Below are 21,010 nucleotides of genomic sequence, written 5' to 3'. Positions count from 1 at the left end.
TTCAAGAAATTATGCTATACTTTTCTATAATAATAATTCTAGATATTTAGTTGTCTGATTATTGTTTGTATTTTTATCACCTATCCTAAACTTTCCCGAGAGGGTGCTAAAGTGTGCAAAAATTTTTCAAAACAAGATTATTATTTGATTCCTTTCAAATAAAAAAAAATGGATGCAATACAGTATTCTAGGGACAGGAAGGTGGACCATCTGATTAATCAGCTTTATCCAGATTGGCGTTTTGCAAAATACTGCGATGAGAAGAATAATGGATCTGGCAATGGGAGACAATGTTTCTTCTCTGAGTGCTGCCCAACTGTGTTACCTTGGGGAAGTCACATCACTTTTCTGAATTTTGTTTCTCCACCCACCAAATAAGGGGGGAAATCAGATAATCTCTAAGACCTATTCCAACTCAAATATTATAGCTTTGATGCTATTCAGTATTGTTAGAAACTCGAAAGGGTTAGAAACCATGAATCAGGGAAGCAGGGGCAGGTCTCTGATACTTTATAACTGTCATTGCTCAAGTGCCTATTTGCATGTAGCTCTGATTGCATTGAATTGTTTTTGTAATGGTGACACATGCTCAAAAATGGCTGGGATACAGATCTCATGACTCTTGTTAACATGGTGCTTAAGAATTTATAGTGCAAACAGAATGCTTTGTTTTTTGTTTCAACAGCTGGACCAAGCAGCGCTCTCCCTAGCTGTGAGGGAAGACTACCTTGATAATAGCACAGAAGCCAAGTCTGTAAGTTTTACTCATTCAACTTTGCACCTCGTGAAGCATTGCTGGGTTCATAAGTTGTTCTAAAATTTCCAACTTTTTACTAGAACTGAGCAGTGTGAGTGTTTGATGACCATATTCCCAATGTAGGAAGCAAAAGCCTTTTACTCAGGCAGGTAAAAGACACTTCCTGTTTTCTAGAAGTCTGGAAATGAAGTCTGTATGAGTCTCTGTGCTTAGGGCCCTCATGGTCAAGCTGAGAAGACAGCACACCCAAATGGAGTAAACAAGGAATGAGCTTACAGCCATTCCTCAGAAGTGCAAAGAGCTCACAGTATATTGCAGAAGCATGGGCATGGACACCCAGTCAACCAGTGGTTCCCAGGTTGTACTGCTTAAGAATCACCTGGGAGGCTTCTATTAAATGTCGATTCTTGGGCCTCAGCCATGGAAAGTCTGATTTAGTAGACTTGAAGTGAGGCCCAGGAATCTTTTCTTAACTGGTGTCCCAGGTTAATGTAAGGTTAATGAGAACCAGATGGGATCAATCTGGTGCGATTTCTTGGGTTGGCTTGGAAACCTAGTCGTTTCCTGGAGATTGGATTAGAGCTGGCTCATTCCTGACACTTTCAACTCATTTTGGAACCTTTGTTGAACTTCCAAAGGAGCCTCAGACCCAGGGGACCCTTGACCAGGGAGCGTTTGGGTTTCTGGCCTAGCCTGAGAATGCAGGGACTTCGCCTGGGAAGTGCTGGCTCGCAGTGGAAGTCCCTGCTCCTTTGCTGTTAGGAAAGCCTATATCTAGAAGATTCTGGAGGGTAGGAAGCTACCCAAGATCCTAGGCAACTTTCTGGCCAAGGACACTCATGAAAGAAGGTTGGCAAGTTTTCCTTTTTGAAAGTGAACAGAATGAACTTTTGCCAGTCTGGGGGCACCTCTGTTTCTACTGGGGTCACTACCCTATAAGCAGCCGTGCTTGAAATCTTGTCCCCGTCCTGTAACCAATCAATCCTGTAGACTCTGCCTTCAAAATATCTCTTCCCCCTGGTCCCTTTTTCTGTCCTTACTGCCCTAGGGCAGATCCTTGTTGTCTCCTTTTAACGGCTGCCTCCTCCCCCTCATTGCATTGCCTCCTTAGCACCACTACTTGAAGAGTTCTCAGTTCCCAGTGAGCTTTTGCTCACAAGCTAGACTCTAAATTCCTTAGAGGGAGTTCAAGGCCTCTTCATGACCTGGTCCCAAACCACCTTTGCTGTCTCACCTATTTTTATTCTTCCCCCAACAAAGGCAGCTTGCACACCTCACAGGAGGATTCCTCCCTGCTCCTGAACCTGTCTCTTTTAAATGCAGTGTCCCCAGTTTCTCGAGGCTGGACTTCTCCAGTTCTTGAGTTTCTAAGCACTTAGCAGCTTTACTAAGGACCTGATTTGGGTCTTGCTAGTGTTATAGTTAGTAATGACATGTTTGTCTCCCTTACAGGATCACACACTGAGAACCAGATCAAGCATTATTTGATTTTTCGTCTGTACCTGCCATGTGCATAGAAGGCCTAGCAAGACATTGTGCATATGTATTGACTGAATAAATATTTTTGGAATTGAACTGGGAATTGCAAAACATTTCTAATTAAGACTACTTGTGTAGCTTGCTTACTGATTCAACAAATATATATTAAGGGTCTGCTGTATGCCAAGCACTGTGCAGGTCTCGAGGTCATAAACGTTGTAAGAAAAGCTATGCAAAATCAAGGTTACGTTAGGAAATCTTATTCCCATGGCATAACCATGAAACAGTTTAATACCTGGTGTATTGAGTTCTCACAAATATATCTGAAAGGATAGGTGACCCCCAACAAGATTCCTAAGTTCCCACAAAGTGAGGTCCCCCTCTCCAATAATATGTGAATAGCCTGAAAATGGGTTTATGAACATGCAGGGAGGAGATTCTGTATTTGCTAGGTTTCTCTTTATCATTCTTCTTTTCTTTCCCTTTTTTCCCTGAGCTAGTGAGAACTCTGTAAAAACCATACAAAACTGAAAAGACATAGGGCTTGATTGCTGGTCTTTTGTTTTTAGTGTGGAGGTGGGTAAATTGAGCTGGAAGAGAATAAATCACAGTCCCCACTAGTCTTCATGGATCATGCCTCCTGATTTTAGCAACAGTTCTTTCCCATTATTTTATTAAAATGTCACTTGCCTGGAAAGAAGAGTCTGACCTTTAACTTTCTATTCTGTGCTCATTTGTAGATGTTTCATGTATTCCTAATATTGCTGGTTGCCAGCAAACTAGTTCTCTTGATCCTCGGTGGCCGGACATTTCTGTCTCTCATGGAAACAGTACCCAAGTAACCATCATTCTTCTTTGTCCAAAGTGGTAGGTGGCTGGTTGGTACTGCACAATGCCTGTACCATACTTTCAGTACAGAATGGAAAATGAAGGGCATTTATCTCCACCTGATGTTTCTGCTCTTCTGTGTCCCTGACACATACTTCCTAATAGGCTGTTGTCATGGTCACTTGCTTCTTTATCTCTTACAGTATCGGGATGCCCTTTACAAGTTCATGGTGGATACTGCCGTGCTTTTGGGAGCTAATCGCTCCCGAGCAGAGCATGACATGAAGTCAGTGCTTAGATTGGAAATTAAGATAGCTGAGGTAAGTCTTAATCTAAAATCTCTTTTTCTTCTTGTCTTTATTTTAAAGGCAGTAGATCTTGAATGAAAATGTGTATAAAAATCATTCTGTGGCATTGTCCTTTGGAGTCAAGGTAGAACTTATAGCATCCCCCTCTGGGAAGTAACAGGAAGAAAAACCATGACAGAAAGACGAGCTCTTCATTCCCTCTACCTCTCTATTTGAAGCCCATTCAGTGTCCACATGCTGCTCAGCTGTGGCCAGAGAACAGCAGCAGGGAGAGACTCTATGTTTTCTTAGAGAAACTTCTGTTTGGCCTCAACTGAGGAATATATATTTGATAAATTGTTACTCAAATATGGTGAAATCTGCTTGTGGAGATACATTGTAGTGAAAAAAACAGATGCTTTTGTCAAGAAGTGGTTGCATATAGGTTGGTAATCTTTTATAACAGAAGTTGGTAAAAATCCTGAAGTGCATGGGAGTCCAAGCGTTGCTTGGTTTTGTGTTTGGTGAGGTGTGGTAGGGTGTTGAGGTGAGGAGTAGCCTGATGGATAGGGTCAGGAGGAATCAGCCTGTCGACTGCCGTGATGTACATGTGTATTTTCTCCAGACCCCTAGTTGCAGCGCAAAAAGTTCATTCCTGCATATCACCTTTGAAGACTGCAAAGACTGCTGCAGGTGTTCTGGAGTCAAAGACTGTGCCTCTAAACCGTGTCTAGAGGCCATCTGGATTCCCTTCCCAGGCAAATAGGAGACCCAGAGATCTAATTTGGACTGAAGCTCTGATACAGCGGGAAAGGTCTTGACTTGAGTCAGGGATCTGGACCAAAAAGGGAACTAAAAACAGCTGGACTGAGGCAAGACTGGGAATTGTCAAGAGGCTAAATGAAGTGACAGATCCATGGGGTGGGGGAAGTAGCTGGCAGAGAGCTGAAAGCAGCTCTGAGACCAGAGGGCTCCAACCTGGGCCAGCAAGGCTGAGTAGAGGGAAGAGGAGTGTGGACATCCTTTGAGGCAATGAGTTATTAATAAATAGAGCCAGGAGGCTGCTTGTAAGTTACAGGAAGTCTCTCCTGTGGAGGGTGAGGAAGGAGAAGCTGAGGGCACTAAAGCATTTAGAAACGAGGGGGTAGGTGTCTGCCACTCAGCCTTCTGTGATTTTGTCTTGACAGATCCACGGTGTGTGGGTTTTTGGCCAGCCAGTAATGCTTACCTCTGTCTCTTACATCCCAGGTCACTAGGGACCTTCAAAATTAGTGGGGCACATCATCCTAGAGAAACTTCTAAAGCTGGGGAGACAGGACAATGTAGTCAGGGCCCCCAAAAGTTCTTGTAAACACAGCCGTGGAAGTGTGCATTCAGCCAGTCCCAGCTAGAGAGCTGTATGCTTAAGGGGGGGTCTTGTTGATGGTGTGGCCCTTGGGATTGAAGCCAAGTGGAGTTTAATTGGAAAGACTTGAAAGAGAAAATGAATCAATCATAGGCAAAGTGTTGAATTATGGTTCAATCCATGAGGGTGGTGATGATGGATAGGGATGCAAGGGTAGGAGAGTCCTTTGTGAGTTGGAAGGTGGCAAGTTTTTTTTTTAAATAAATTTATTTATTTATTTATTGGCTGCATTGGGTCTTCATTGCTGTGTGCGGGCTTTCTCTAGTTGCGGTGAGCGGGGGCTACTCTTTGTTGCTGTGCACAGGCTTTTCGTTGCAGTGGCTTCTCTTGTTACAGAGCACAGGCTCTAGGCATGCAGGCTTCGATAGTTGTGGCACATGGGCTCAGTAGTTGTGGCTCGTGGGCTCTAGAGCACAGACTCAGTAGTTTTGGCGCACGGGCTTAGTTCCTCCACGGCACGTGGGATCTTCCCGGACCAGGGATCGAATCCATGTCCCCTGCACTGGCAGGCGGATCCTTAACCACTGCACCATTAGGGAAGTCCAGAAGGTGGCAAGTTTAATGTAAGGGAATCGGATGATGGACGGCCTTAAGGCAAAATCATGATGTGTTCAGAGGCACGGGGAGCTACTGCCTGTCCACGGAAGTGATTAAGATGGCCCTTGACGAAGCTGATTGTTGTTGCTTCTCTCAGACCAAACATGGCAGAGACTATAAGCTTAGATTTGGTGTTGCCAAAATGGCCAAGAGCATAAGTATTGGGAATGGAGGAGTGTGAAGAGTCAGGGCTGGAGATGCAGACTTGGCAGTATGTCTAGGTGGTAACTGACCCCATACCCCTAGCACTGGGGCCAGGGGAATCTCAAGGCCAGAGAAGCCAGAGGGAAGAGGGGAAGTGAGGGAATGAGCTGTTGACAGAATGATCACAGGTGGCAGTGGTGTCCAGATAGTCTAGTACTCCTCAGCGAGAATGTTCCACTAGAGATGAAGGGGTGGTCTGTAGTCCATGAACTATGCAGGTTGTTACCTGGACACCACAGGTGAAGGTGGGATGCTTGTCTCAATTGCCCAACCTTAGTTTGGCTGTCAAACCTGAGTCAATACTAGATTTTGTCCGTCCACGTTGTACATTAGGGAGGGATCTGAGTAGTTATTTTTGTACTGAGGACAATGTTTCACTCTGAACAGGACAGGAAAGTTTCTTTTTATTTTCTTAATCTTGCCTAAAGTGATATCTTTTTTGTCTCTCTCCCAGCTTCTGCACCACACCAAAATCTTGAAAAAGTTTATGATACTATGCAGATGTTTTGGCACATGTAGAAAGTAGTCATGCACTAAGAAATGGTTCATTTGAAAAAAATAACCAAAGTCTCTTTCCAACAGATAATGATTCCACATGAAAACCGAACCAGTGAGGCTATGTACAACAAAATGAACATTTCCCAACTGAGTGCTATGATTCCCCAGGTTGGTGAAAATGACCCAGGAAATTGTATCTTAACTGGTCGTTTGACAAGTGATTCTATTTCACCTGTGTGTAAAATTTTTCCTCGTAAAACCTACCATTGGTCATCTTGCTCATCATCGTCTTTGTCAGACATCACATAAAATATCCCTTGTCTGTGCATCAGGATGCTTTCTGCTATAGGGAACAGAAAACTTCTCCAAGAGTGGCTTAAAAACTTAAAACCCGTTTTCTTACATGACAAAAGTCTAGACATAGGTGGCTGTTGGTGGGAGAGCACAGGAGAGAAGGGGGAGGAAGGAAGAGAGGGAGGAGGAGAGTGGAGGAGGGAAGGAGCGTGCTGGAGGGGCCAGGGGAGTGACTGCGCACATTACCGGGTGGGTATGTGTGCGCATGTGTGGTCCACACACAGACGGTACAGGACACATGTTCCATTTATAATTCAGCCAGTAGGTCTGGTCTGGGTGGCAGTGATCAGGAATTTATTTTCTAGATTTGAGCAGTTGCATGTTTAATTATTTGGTCTGAAATCACCAAGCAATGGGTTGCATTCAACTGACTCTATTTGCCTTTCTCCTTGATTGTTGCCCAGCAGAGGTTCTCTCAGTATGTTTTCTCTCTCTTTCTCCTCAGTTTGACTGGCTGAGCTACATCAAGAAGGTCATCGATGTCAGACTCTACCCTGAACTGAAAGACATTGGCCCTTCAGAGAACGTGGTGGTCCGTGTCCCTCAGTACTTTAAGGATTTGTTTAGGATATTAGGCTCTGAGAGGAAGAAGTAAGAACTTTCTCATGCATTTTACTGTGACTTTTCTTTTTCCATTTAAATTATAAGGTCTTCCCTCTCATGTCCTTTGAAAACTGTTTTTAAAGAAAGTTACATCAAAAGAGTCTTAGGGAAAGCCGTGGTGCCCTTTGTGACAAATGGTCTGAGACCATCATCTGGTGTAAGTTATTTGCTATCATGACAACAAACACACAATGTTTTTGCCCCTTATTCCTGATCTTTCTCCATATTTTCTCTCTGAAAGCCTAAATTGTTTATTAGTTTTCAGAACTAGTTATATAATGATGTTATTTTCTGAGATTTCTATATGAACATCTTTGTTTTCCCCCAGTTCATTCTTGGTCTTTTGCTGTTTTTTTTTTCTAGTTTCTTTTAAGCCAGTAAGTCACTTTGTGGCAATAAACCAAAGTACCAGTATTGAAAAAATATAAGATCACTCTGAGAGCTGTAGAAAAATTGGACTGATGAAACAACATCAGGAACTGTCAGGTTTTTCTTATTTAAAGAATATTTTAGAATTTGTTGCTTTGTTCTTTTAGCACTACAAAACAAGGAAATGCTAAAAACATCCAGGAAAGAGAATTTTTTTCTGTGGAAGTATAGTTGATTTACAATGTTGTGTTAATTACTGCTGTACAGCAAAGTGATTCAGTTATACATATATATATATATATTCTTTTTTTATATTCTTTCCTATTATGGTTTATCATAGGATATTGAATATAGTTCTGTGCTATACAGTAGGACCATGTTGTTTATCCATTTCATATATAAAAGCTTACATCTGCTAACCCCAACCTCCCCCTCCATCCCTCCCCCAACTCCTTCCCTCTTGGTAACCACCAGTTTGTTCTCTGTGTCCATGATTCTGTTTCTGTTTCATAAATAGGTTCATTTGTGTCATATTTTAGATCAGGAAAGAGAATTTTACATCCTCATGAAGCCATTCAGATTTGACTACAGAAAATGAAGCACAGGAAGGTCAAATAGTTCACAAAGACAGTTTAATAGGCTAATTGCCGGGCCATGATTAAAAATCATACTTTGTTATTTGGACTTAGACAAGGCTATGTTGCCAGGAATTATGCTGAAAAAAAAGGCACCTGCAAAAGTCCTAGGAATAAATTTAGCATCCATCCCCACCTACGAAAACACTTAAGAGACTTTTGAAGAGCTGTTCTAAGATGCTATTTTCTTATGATAAAAATAATGTGTTCACTGAAGAAAGCATACAGAAAAGTAAACATGCAAAAAAGGAAGAATAGAAATAATAAACTTACTTCAGATTCCATGTGGAGTAGAGCCTTGCTATTCCAAGTGTGATCTGTGGACCAGTAATGCTAGCAGCCTCAACTTGAGCCCTTGGTAAAAATACAGATTCCAAGGGCCCTCCTGCATAGAGGCCTATGCAGTAGATCTGGGGTGAGGCCCAGAAATCTATATTTTAACAAGCACCCCAGGAATCCCATGATTAGTTTTTTGGGAGACTCACTGCTTTAGAAAACTTTTTCGTATGTACTTCCTGGCTCTGAAATACTATAAAATATGACCCAAATGATTTTGTCCTTCTATGCTATTGAGTTACTCAGCACGTTTTAAATTGTAGTGGTAATTTCTGTAGAAAGATGGAATTTGCCATGCTATATATGCATGCTTCAGCACCTAGTAAGTTGGTTTTTTCTAGTGTCATTGTTATCTTCAGTTGTAAATTAGTAGGTACTTGTGGAAATTGTGTTAATTTTATTTCCACAAAAGCCTAATTTACAACCAGGGGATAGACTGGGCCTTGGTTTACTGTATTAGGTAATCTCTGTGGTGGTGATTACACTTTACAACTGTAGGACCTGTCATGACAGAAGGGACCAAGAAAGATCATGATTGGAGGGAGATTTTAATCTGGTTCTTGTCATAATGATATTTTAGACAGATGTAAACATAGTGAACTACAGAAGAAAATAGATAGAAAAATTAACTGTAGACATACTTACATAACATAAAATGACCTGCAGATATTATGAAACTTCATTTTTAAAGACAAAAACCAAATCTCTGTCACATAGTTTACTCTTCAGCAACTAATTTATCAAAAACAACTTGTATTCTGTGGGTGTTTATGAGATTTCAATACACTATATCCTTCTTGAGAATTTTGATAGCACTTTATTTGCATGGCACAATAAGTTTTTAGGCTGCTAATAATCTTTGATCCTCACTTGTGTTGTTGCACAAGAGTGGTCAAGGAAATGTGCTCTTGGGTTTCCATAGTTACTGTGTTAGGACATACCAGTCACTGTAATAAGCACCTCTAAATTCTTATTGGCTTGTACAATGAAAATTGTACTCTGTGCTCCTGGAATGTCCAACATTGGTGTCCCTGTAAGGCAGCTTTCCTTCAAGTAGGGACTCGGGAACCTGGGCTCCTTCCTTCTTGTGGTTCTGCCTTCCTCTGGCTTTTTGGAAGTCTCCATTCAGCTGGTGGATGGAGAAAGAGAGAGAGTGGGGGATTGCACAGGAGGTTTTGGGGGAAGGCCTAGAAGTGGTATGTGTCACTTCTGCGCATATTCCATTGACCAGAACTCAGCCATATGACCCATTTAACTGCAAGAGAAGCTGGGAAATATAGTCTAGCTTTGTGGCCAGGAGCAAAATATCAAAGAAATTATCTAATTTTTCTGGTTTGCTCCTCTCCCTCACGTCCATGACACAGTGAGCATCTGATGGTGGGCACTCCTGTAGTTGCTTTTATAACTTTAAGGCATAGCATGGTACTTCTCACATAGAAGATACTTCCTAAAAATTTTTAGAAGTTAACCAGATGGCCTGATGACCACTGTGCAGAAGGTGACATAGGAGCAGAAACTCAAAGGATGAGGAATTTTCCAGGTAGGGGAGAGTGGAAAAGGGGGATGTTGAGCATGTTGGGTGATGGGACTAGCATTAACCTGGATGTTGCCTTCGAGGCAACAGTTTCCGGACTGCCCCAGTGCTCCAGTGGTTAAGACTGCACTTCCACTACAGGGGGCGTGGGTTTGATCCCTGGTCAGGGGAACTAAGATCCCACATGCCGTGCGGTGTGGCCAAAAAAAGAAAAAAAGAAAAGAGGCAACAGTTTCTGATTCAGTAGATCTTGGGGGGGTAAGCAGGAATTTTCTAACAAATTCTCAGGTGATGCTGAAGCCGCATACCTCTGGGCAACCTCTAGGATTTAGGAAGATCTCTTCGGCTTTGAGAACCTTCAAGAGGTACCTGTTTGGCATACCTCAGGTGGTTTGACTCAGAGGAGCAAATGCAAGCTGTGGAATCTGAAGACCCAAATGTTAATCCTGGATTTGACACATACTTAGAAGTCCTTTGACCTCTGATCTTTGTTTTATTTGTCTGAAAATTGGAATAATAATAACAGCCACCCTATAGCATCGTCATGAGGATCAAAAAAGGTCTTTATGATCTCTTAAATGCAACACAAATGTAAGCGGTCACTAATTGACAACGAGGGGCAGGAAAATCTTCTTTAAAAAAACATCTTCCTAGTTCAGAGGCTCTGGGAAATGATTTCATGTTACTCTCTTAGTGGTGGATTCTCTCCTGAGATGCTTTGCTTTCCTCTACGTTGTTTATTGCCATTTGGGGAAATTACCATACTGCTGAAAATGCTTTTTGGAAAAAAAAGATGTGTGTTATTTTCAAGGACTATCGCTGAGTCTTATTTTTGTTTTGTTTTCTGATGCATCTGAGCGTTAAGTGGCAGTAATTCTGTCATTACGGTCAGATCTGTTCGTGGCGTGGTAATATTAGCACTCCAAAGCTGTGCTCCCCAGCGTTCTGTCAGTGTATTTATAACACGCTGGAGCAGCTCATCAGCGCCATTGTCTCACTGTGTGAGCTTCCCTGATTCCGTCTTCTAGATCTCAGAGGTCTTGTGCTATCGTCTTGGTAATGCCTTGCTTATGAAGGCCTCACATACTCTTCTTTCTTCACACCCACAGATTTCTGTGACGTGCCTTTGTTGGAGTGTTTTGGGGTCTCTGTGACTGGCCAGAAAGTCTTTGTGGAACTAGAGGTGTTAATCCATCACTGTGTGGCATGGGGAAAAGCACAGAGGTTTTAAAAGTCAGACATGCCTTGGTCTGGTCTAGCCTCCATTGTTTATTACACCTGTTCTTCAACTTGGTTGCACATTGGACTTAGCTGGGGGAGGATTTAAAAACAATATTTATTGTGCGTCTCACCCTAGAGATACTGATTTAATTGGTCTCGAGTGGCCTGGGCATCTGGACTTTTAAAACTCCCTTGGTGATTCTACTAAGTTGGAGACCGGCTGACTATGTGATTGTGAGCTGTTACTTAATGGTTCTAGGCCTTAAGTTTCCTTTTATGTAAAATGCATACAATAACATCTGTCCTGTAACAGGGCTGTGGGAGTTATAGATAAAATGAGATGCCGTAAGCAGTATGACTTTAAGGGAGCAGGAAATGCTGAAAAATCTAAAACCGCAACATACTTGCATCACGCTGCCTCTTTTACCGCCAGCATTAGGCCCCATCCTAACAACTACCCCAGTTAATCTGGCTCATCATACGCACCTTGAGGGAATAGCTTTTGAATCCATCTGAGCATATCTGCTGGCCATGGACCTCCTTTGAATCTGTACCTATGGATCCAGCACAGCTCTCGCACCCCAAAAGCAGTATTTTAAGGTTGAAGAACATACAGACCTTGTATTAGGGTTGGGCTCTGCCTATTTATTTTTTAATTTTTTTAAAGTGTTCTTTTTTAATTTTTATTAATGTTTGCCATATGAGGATAATATTATATGTACTTTTATTTAGTTATTTATTTTTGGCTGCACCAGGTCTTAGTTACGGAACATGGGATCTTCCTTGCGGCATGTGGGATCTTTCATGCCATGCACAGGCTTCTCTCTAGTTGTGGCCTGCAGGTTTTCTCTTCTCTAGTTGTGGCGCGCAAGCTCCCAAGCGTGTGGGCTCTGTAGTTTGCAGCACGCAGGCTCTTTAGTTGAGGTGTGTGAGCTCAGTAGTTGTGGCGTGCAGAGTTAGTTGCCCCACAGCATGTAGGATCCTAGTTTCCTGACCAGGGGTTGAACCTGCATCCCCTGCATTGGAAGGCGGATTCTTTACCGCTGGACCACCAGGGAAGTCCCCATATGAGATGTTGATTTACATTGACTGTCATTGTATTAACCTAATCCTATATGGATAATGTGTCTTGAAGAATTAACTAAAAGTGTTTGAAGGATTCATTAAGGACTTTGGAAAATACCTTTTTTCATCTTTCAAAATTTGTTTCTGTATTTGTTAAAAACATTCCTGATATGTTAGTCCATTAGTATATCTTTACATAAATTAAAATGACTATACATATATTGAGTGTATATGCTGAAATAAATTTAATTGCTAAGAGTGCATGTCCACTGGGTTAGGATGCCATGCAAATGAGAGTGTGGGTTGTTCTTGATGGGCCAGTTACCATCATCATGTCACACTGCTCTCACATGGCTGGCTGACCTGAGAGCCATCTCAGGAATGTGTGTTATGAGTCACCATGGTAATGGCACAGCTGGGAGGGAATGGGTCATTAAAAATGCATCATCACTGTTGAGTTAGAAATTAACTCAGATCACACAGCCTTCTGAGGTCAGGGCGTCTTTTGCTTACAGAAAAAGGCAACACTTAAAATGTAACGGATTTTTAAAAATATGTATTATGGACATTACATGAGTATATGGGGTTGTTCATATGTTTGGAAGTGAACAGCAATGAAAAAAAATCTGGAATTTACTCTGTCAAACATTTTGTTACTTATTTTAGCTTCACGATAGCCCTGTAAGGTAGGGATCATCCTCATTATATGACAAAAAAAGATAAAATCAACGCGCTTAAGTGACTTGCCCAAACTCCCACATCTAGTAGGTATGTAACCGGGGTGCATATCTGGATAATTGGTATTAGCCAGTATAGTGCATTTTGTTTGCAAAAGGTAAAAATTCATCTGCATTTTATCAAGTCATCTAATAATTGAAAGGTATTGACAATTTCTAGATGTGAAAGGCTGCTTGACAGTGGACTCCATGTCCTGAGTGGGAAAGCAAAATGTTCACGCTGAGGCCTGGGGCTGGAATTTTCATATCGTCCATCTGTGTTAGGTGGTGAAAAGCAAGCCGATTTTGGTTGAGCTTATTGACATTGTATCATCTTATATCATTTCTAAAGTGAAAGTTCCGCAGTTTTATATGAGCAAGAGGTCCCTCCATGGAACTTTGCCAACGAATTTTCCCAAGGTGTTCTGCAGAGCATCAGATATCAACTTCAATACAATAAATGTGCTTCTCTTTCTGTTAACAGGACCATCGCCAACTATTTGGTGTGGAGGATGGTTTATTCCAGAATTCCAAACCTAAGCAGACGCTTTCAGTATAGGTGGCTGGAATTCTCACGCGTAAGTTTTAAGAAGATTGCAATGTTATATCACTGAATAACTTTACATGCTGGAACAGCCTGTATATTAACTAATCCAATAATAATCATCTTTGGGGATTGGACACAGGGAGTTTTGCAGCTCAAATTCTTTTTTTTTTTTTTTTTGCTTTATTTCTTTTTATTGAGGTAAACCTTACATACAGTAAGGTACACTCAAGCTCTTCTTTGATGAGGCTATATAGAGATATTTAAGGCAAGACTTCGGGCCATCATGTTGTTTTGACTCTCCCCTTCTTACCAATTTATTCCGCTTTCCCACATTGTTTTTTAAGTGGGTCACTGTAATTATAATTTTGATATTTCTTAGTGATATATTTGTATCTTTCATTTTCAGTATCCTGAATATTCAAAATACGCATGATATATATGTATTAGAAGGTAAAGCTTCATCTTTAATTTAGGGGTAGAGTTTTGTCTAACTCTACCTTGATCTTCAGCCTTTTAATTTATCGTAATTCTGCTCGGCCAAAGAAGCCTAAATTTAGTCTTCTCTGAGATGTGGCTCAACTGCCTGAAACACTTTTCTTCTCCCCTCCTTACCTGGCTCTCTGATTTTAGCTCCTCTCCTACTCTTGTTCTCCTCTTAATTTACATAGGCATTACTCTTTGTTACAGAGGCTTTTTTTCTGAGTAATTCTGTTACTAATACAGGACTTAAGAATTTTGTGGCTTTTTTTACATTTTAAGAATTTTGTGACTGAAAAATATTTTAAGTTAATTTTCTCTCAATTTGGAGTTAATGGCAAATTTTGTAAGCTATAATTTCATTTAACAGACATTTTAGTTACTAGAGAAAGTGATAAGTCGGCAAGTTCTTAATAAGTCATTTCTCTTGAGTAGTAGCACAGTTATTTTGGATACATTTTGGCCCTTAAAGTCACTAGTGTATTGAGCTTTATAGAGAACATCATAAAACAACTATATATATTGAGGTCACATCAAAGGGTTAGACTACAAAACAAGTAGATTATATATATGTGTCTGTGTGTGTTTTTAACTCCCATGGATCACATAAAAGATGGTACCCAGCTGTTTTCCATCCCCACTGTGAAGAGAATAAGAGAGAGAGGTGTAAGAAGTAGTGTGTGAAAATTTGAGGTTAGGTATGAAGGGATGTTTTTTGAATGTAAAGTGCTAAATATAATACTGAATTGCCAAAGAAAGTTGTAGGATCTCTTTCTCTAGAAGTTTTAAATAGATTCATTCCTTACCTCTGAGAGTGGTTGTGTTATCAGAAAGTAGAGGAAGAATAGATGAACTTGAGTGTTAATCCCATTTGCTCCGTACTAACAACCTGGGTCTAACATCGTTCAAGGGATGCGTCCAGCCACCATTCTCAGAGCCTCCCTGCCTTGCTGTCTGCCTTCACTTTGCATTTTGAGAGCTCCAAACTCCCAACCTGCAAGGGCAACTTAAACGATATTTATTTCTTTGCTTCCATCCCCCAAGAGTAAACCTTTGAGCCTTCCAAGTCCTGCTTTGGAACTTCCTTCCTTGTTTGTAGATGTTTTCTTATAATGGTTTAATTGGGACAGATGAGAAGAACATTTACATCTGTTTTTTACTTGGTTACCGGTATGTTCTGTTATGACACAATGTAAATACGCTTCCTGGGTTGTTCATGGTGGGCATATTTTTCTGGTCTGTCTTGTGAGTGTACTTTCCAGAGCAAGGAAACCCTCACTGGGTAGGAGCTTTGATCACCTATTGATTTGAGACCTTTCTTGGTGGAACTTTAGTTCTCAGTTAACTACCATCTGGGCACGGGACAGCATTCTGTCACATCCCTGCTAACTGCAGAAAAGCTATGCTATTGTTCAAATCCTTTGTTTAATGGGGAAAATTGGAAAGAAAGGAGGAATATATTGTTATCCACTCTTAACATATTTTCACTTAGTTTTAAATATAATATGACAAGCAGAATATTCTTCTTCATCAACTTTTACTTTTGGTTTACTATCTGACACATGTATATGGGTTGGGGTGTGCAGTGTTTTGTACACTGTTTCCTTCAGATTGTTTGAACTTTTTTTCAGCCATTGGTTTCATCCAAGTGAAGCTCAGTCTGGATCGATTATCTCCCACAGGTAATCCAAGGCACGACAACTTTGTTGCCTCAGTGGGACAAATGTGTAAACTTTATTGAAAGTACCCTCCCTTATGTTGTTGGAAAAATGTTTGTGGATGTACACTTCCAGGAAGACAAGAAGGAGATGGTAAGTGCTGCTCCCCAGCTGATAAAAACAATGGCAGTTAACCAGATCTGACATGGATATGGTCAATAGGCCAATATCAGCCTTCTAGCTCCTCAAGTGACAAATCTAGATAACAGTTTTGCTTCAAAGAGCAATTCCTGCAGTACCGTATTAACTAAAAACGCAAACGCAAATGTAGAATGTTATGAAAATTAAGAAAATATAGAAGTGAGAGAACAGCATGAAATCATGCAATATAGAGTCAGAATTTCTCCTATAGAGATTAAATGTGTTAGGTCAATGCTTAGGAAAAAAGAGGGCCTGAATAATTTTAGCATTGGATATTTGAACTATTGTAATTATGAAAGGTAGAGATTTTCTAGTCAGATTTCTTTGTTTTAGAGATGAGGAAGCTGGAGACCCAGTGGTGAAGTGATTTGTAATATATTTAACAACTTTTTTTTGCCAATTTTACTTACTTATTTTTTGTTCTTCAAAATAAACAACTTTTTAAAAAATTGAAGTATAGTTGATTTACAATGTAGTGTTAGTTTCTGGTGTACAGCAAAGTGATTCAGTTATGTATATAATAGTTATATATATAATATATATAGTATAATGTAATAATTAGTGATGTTGAGCATCTTTTCATGTGCCTATTGGCCACCTGTGGAGAAATGTCTATTAAGTCTTCTGCCCATTTTTTGATTGGGTTGAAAACAAACAATTTTTTATTGAAGTATAGTTGATTTACAATATATTAGTTTCAGGTGTACAGCAAAGCGATTCAGTTACACATACGTATATATCTATTCTTCAGATTCTTTTCCATCATAAGTTATTACAAGATATTGAGTATAATTCCCTGTGCTATACAGTAGGACCTTATTGTTTATTTTATATATATTAGTGTGTATCTGTTAATCCCAAACTCCTAATTTATCCCTCCCCTCCTTTCCCCCTTGGTAAACATAAGTTTGTTTTCTATATCTATGTCTGTTTCTTTTTTATAAATAAGTTGTATTTGTATCATTTTTTTAGATTCTACACATAAGTGATATCCTATGGTATTTGTCTTTCTCTGTCTTACTTCACTTAGTATGATAATCTCTAGGTCCATCCATGTTGCTGCAAATGGCATTATTTCATTCTTTTTTGTGGCTGAGTAGTATTCCGTTGTGTATATATATACACCACATCTTCTTTATTCATTCACCTGTCAATGGACACTAGGGTTGCTTCCATGTCTTGGCTATTGCAAATAGTGCTGCAGTGAACATTGGGGTACATGTATCTTTTTGAATTAGAGTTTTCTCTGGATATATGCCCAGGAGTGGGATTGTTGGATCATATGGTAGTTCTATTTTTAGTTTTTTAAGGAACCTCCATAGTGTTCTCCATAGTGGCTGCACTAATTTACATTCCCACCAACAGTGTAAGAGGGTTCCCTTTTCTCCACACCCTCTCATATTTAACAACTATTAAGTGGCTTAGAAATAGAAATAAAATGCAGGGAATTTTCCCTCTCTCCTTATGCTGTCTTCTAAAAACTAAAGAGATGTGACATTTATTTCACAGAAAACACTGTCAATTTTTTTTCATAGACGTAAAAAGAAATCCTTTTATTTTGTAAATTTCTAAACATATATGGAAAGAGCATTGTAATCAACTTCCATGTACCCATGATCTGTGGCTATTTGTAATTGTTGTAGTGGTGTTAATGGTCCAACCAGATAAATCCACTAACAAAAGCTAAGGTTTAATTTTATTCATTTACTCAACAAATATTTGTTGAATATCTGTCATATACCAGGCACTGTTCTAGGCACTTGCGATACAGCAGAGAACAAAGATCCCTGACCTCATTGAGATGACATTCTGATGGTGGGGATAGACAAAAAAATCAATACAGTGCATACATGAGCAAGTGTATTAGAAGGTGATAAGGACTATGGAAAAGAGAAGAATGAGATCAGGGTGAAGACAAATCAGGAGTGCTGGAAGTTATGAATGTGTGGGGTGGGTCATAGGATTAAATAGGATGGTCAAGGAAAGCCTCACTGTGAAGGTGACATTTGACAAAGATTTGAAGGAGGTGAGAGAATTAGATATGGCATCTATCTAGGGGAAGAGTGTTCTAAGCAGATGGAACAGTTGGTGCAAAATCCCTGAGGCAGGAATGTGACTGGAGTGCTCAAGGAAGAGCAGGAAGGTCCACGTAACTGGAGCAGGGTGAGTGAGGCACTGAGGTCAGAACAATAACAAGGATGGTGTGGCATTTTATAAGACTTGTAGGACATTGTAAGAATGTTGGCTTTTATGGGAGGTAATGCAGCCTTTTTAGCAGAGGCCTGATGTGACTGGACTTATGTTGAGAGGATCACCCTGGCTGCTGTGTTGAGAAGGGATTGTAGCAGGTCAAGAATAGAAGCAGGGGGCTTCCTAGGTGGCGCAGTGGTTAAGAATCTGCCTGCCAGTGCAGGGGACACAGGTTCAATGCCTGCCCTAGGAAGATCCCACATGCCGAGGAGCAACTAAGCCCGTGTGCCACAACTATTGAGCCTGCGCTCTAGAGCCCATGAGCCACAACAATTGAGCCCATGTGCCACAACTACTGAAGCCCATGCGCCTAGAGCCCGTGCTCCACAACAAGGGAAGCCACGGCAATGAGGAGCCCGCGCACCACAATGAAGAGTAACCCCCACTCGCGGCAACTAAAGAGACCCTGTGTGCAGCAACGAAGACCCAACACAGCCAATAAATAAATAAATTTATTTATTTTTTAAAAAAAGAATAGAAGCAGGGAGGCCAATTAGGAGACTATCAGAGGGACCAGGCCAGAGATGATGGTGGCTTGGACCAGGTGGTAGCAGTGGAAGTTGTGAGAAAGGGTTGTATTCTGAATGCATTCTGAAGGATAGAACCAGCAGAGTTTGCTGACAGATTTGTTGAGGGATCTGACAGTAAGAGCTCTGAATGAGTAAATGGAAATACGGAGTTGCTGTTAACTGAGAAGAGGGATACTGTGGGGAGGACCAGGTTTAGAAGGGAAGATCAGGAGTTCAGTTTTGGCCATGTTGCGTTTGAGATGTCATGAGACTTCCAGGTGGAGATGTCAAGCAGGCAATAGGGTACGTGGAGTCTCGAGTTTAGGACAGAGGTTGGGGTTGAAGGTTGGAGGAGGGAGCAAAAGGAGTGAAATGGTTGTCCAGGGGAATGGGAGACTGAGTAAACTGAGGAAATGTAGTATGGCTACCTGGAGGCAGTAATGGTCTAGGTGAGGTTGGAGGTCATGAATTTTAAAAAGTCTCCTCATTTTGGCTTGGGTTCTTCTCCATCTGTTTCAGCTACATTGGAGGACAGGGTCTATTTCGAGTTAGAAATTTCAGTTTAGCTAGGTTTTGTTTTGTTGGGTTTTTTTTTTTTTTTTGGTGTGCCATTTCTTTGTGAAGAATTACATTTTACAAATGGCATGAAGCAGAATATCTAGGTATGATTAACTAATGTAGGGGAGGAAAAATAATTTTTTCTCTACTCGTCTATATTCTTGGCTGAGATCCTCCTATAATAACAGATTAATAGGAGAAAAACAAACAAGTTTAATAACATGTGTACCTCTTCTTACTCAGAAAAACTGAGTAACTCCCAGAAATGGCTCAAGCTACCACCTTAAATTCCAAGTCTAGCTAAAGACGAAATAAAATGTTGAGCACTGGGGAGAAGCCAGTTGTGGGTTACCAGACAAAATGCAGTAAATAAGGGTATGGTTGTTATGTGGATTTAAGTCCTTGCCTTCTCCATTGATAAGAGTTTCTAGAGATTTAGTCATCTTCCTCTTCTTGGTACAGAGAGGGAGACACTCTTACAATGGAGATTACCCTTATAAATGTTAATTTCTCTCACAAAAGGGTGATTTCTACTCTGTTTTCAGGACAATTCCTGTGTCTGCAGCCTCTCAAAAATAATCAGCCCCAAATAATCAATATGCCAACGGGGCATATTTTGGGCTGGTATATTTTGCTTCCCTTCACTAATAACAATCCATTGTAGTCAGTCAGATATGAATATGTAAGCACCTTGGACACAGGTGGTCATTAAATATTGAATTTAAAGGCAAAGAAATAAAGAAGTCTGTTAAGTCATGATAATTCCACTGGTTGGTATTATGTGTTGATATGTATTACAACTGTGTATTATGTGCTGAAGTTTGCTTTGGAATGTTGTACATCTAAGTACATTCACTTGGATTTTTTTCTGTCTTTTGATACTTTGGAGAATTTTATGCCAAGTTCAAGACTTTATATTTGAACCTGAAAGTACTCTTTTTGCAAATAATTTCACTGAAGAATTAATGTCTTATTTCAAAATACTCAATATTCCCATTGTGTTTTCTTTCACTCCTTGGTCGGAGTAAATGGATTGAGAATTTATCAAATAATCACAGTGGTAACATTATAAGCCCTGGGAAGGATATAAAAACAATTAAGGGATAATGGAGGTGTTTTTTATATAGCAGGATTTTTTTTGGCAGTAGAAGAATTTTAATATGAAAGGTATGTGGATTAATTTTTCTCAGTTTTGGTGTGAAAGTCCTTTTTTCATGTGTCAGCATGTGACATTCTAAAATAAAGTTGATTTTGGCACTTTCCCCCCTTATTTTGATGTACATGGGACGTGGAGGTAGTGTGATAGTTACACAGATACTCATTTATTTTACATAAAATTATTTGCCTCCCTTAAGCAGAAGCTATTTGCCTCAGGGAATACTTAAGTTGGAAACTTATAAGAGAATTATCTGGCTTTTTATAGCCGTATTACAGGGCTCTCATCCAAGAACCACCTGGAACCACTGATTTACTTGAAAAACATTCTTTATTATTAGCTACAATTCAAAGAGAAAAACAGAAAGATCCCCAACGGGATAAATTCCAGAGACACTAACTCAGAGAGATGGCTGCCATTGTTTTATTTTCAAAAACAGTTGTTAAGCAAATGAATACAGTCAGAAGGTTAAACTTTCAGGTACTTCTCAAACTTTAATGTGTACAGGAATCACTGGAGGATCTTGTGGTTAAAATGCAAAATCTCATTGCATTTTAACTGGGTCTGGGGTAGGACCCAAGAATTTGCATGACAAGCTCCCAAGTGATACTGATGCTGCTGGTGTAGGGACCACATTTGGAGGATCAAGGCCTTTGCATCATTCATCTGTTTGCAAACAGTTACCACCAAAAAACCGGCCTTGGCAATTCATGTGAGCAGGGCAGGCATTTGACTCAGGACAGTACATCAAGTAACTGCTTCAATT

At 40.3% G+C, this 21,010-nt stretch overlaps 1 protein-coding gene across 1 annotated transcript in view; it reads left to right on the top strand.

The window, feature by feature from the left end:
* The window catches only part of PHEX (phosphate regulating endopeptidase X-linked), a 208,118-nt gene that overhangs the window by 52,638 nt on the left and 134,470 nt on the right, over nucleotides 1-21,010 (top strand). The window contains exons 6-11 of the mRNA XM_057718360.1: nucleotides 686-754; nucleotides 3,268-3,384; nucleotides 6,140-6,223; nucleotides 6,855-7,000; nucleotides 13,373-13,466; nucleotides 15,595-15,723. Coding sequence (XP_057574343.1) covers nucleotides 686-754; nucleotides 3,268-3,384; nucleotides 6,140-6,223; nucleotides 6,855-7,000; nucleotides 13,373-13,466; nucleotides 15,595-15,723 — 639 coding nt within the window. The remainder of the gene's footprint in view (nucleotides 1-685; nucleotides 755-3,267; nucleotides 3,385-6,139; nucleotides 6,224-6,854; nucleotides 7,001-13,372; nucleotides 13,467-15,594; nucleotides 15,724-21,010) is intronic.

Source organism: Hippopotamus amphibius, chromosome X (assembly GCF_030028045.1).
Source record: "Hippopotamus amphibius kiboko isolate mHipAmp2 chromosome X, mHipAmp2.hap2, whole genome shotgun sequence".
In the NCBI taxonomy this organism is placed as follows: Eukaryota; Metazoa; Chordata; class Mammalia; order Artiodactyla; family Hippopotamidae; genus Hippopotamus; species Hippopotamus amphibius.
Note: the sequence above shows the minus strand (reverse complement) of the source record. Positions and strands in the feature narration are given on the sequence as shown.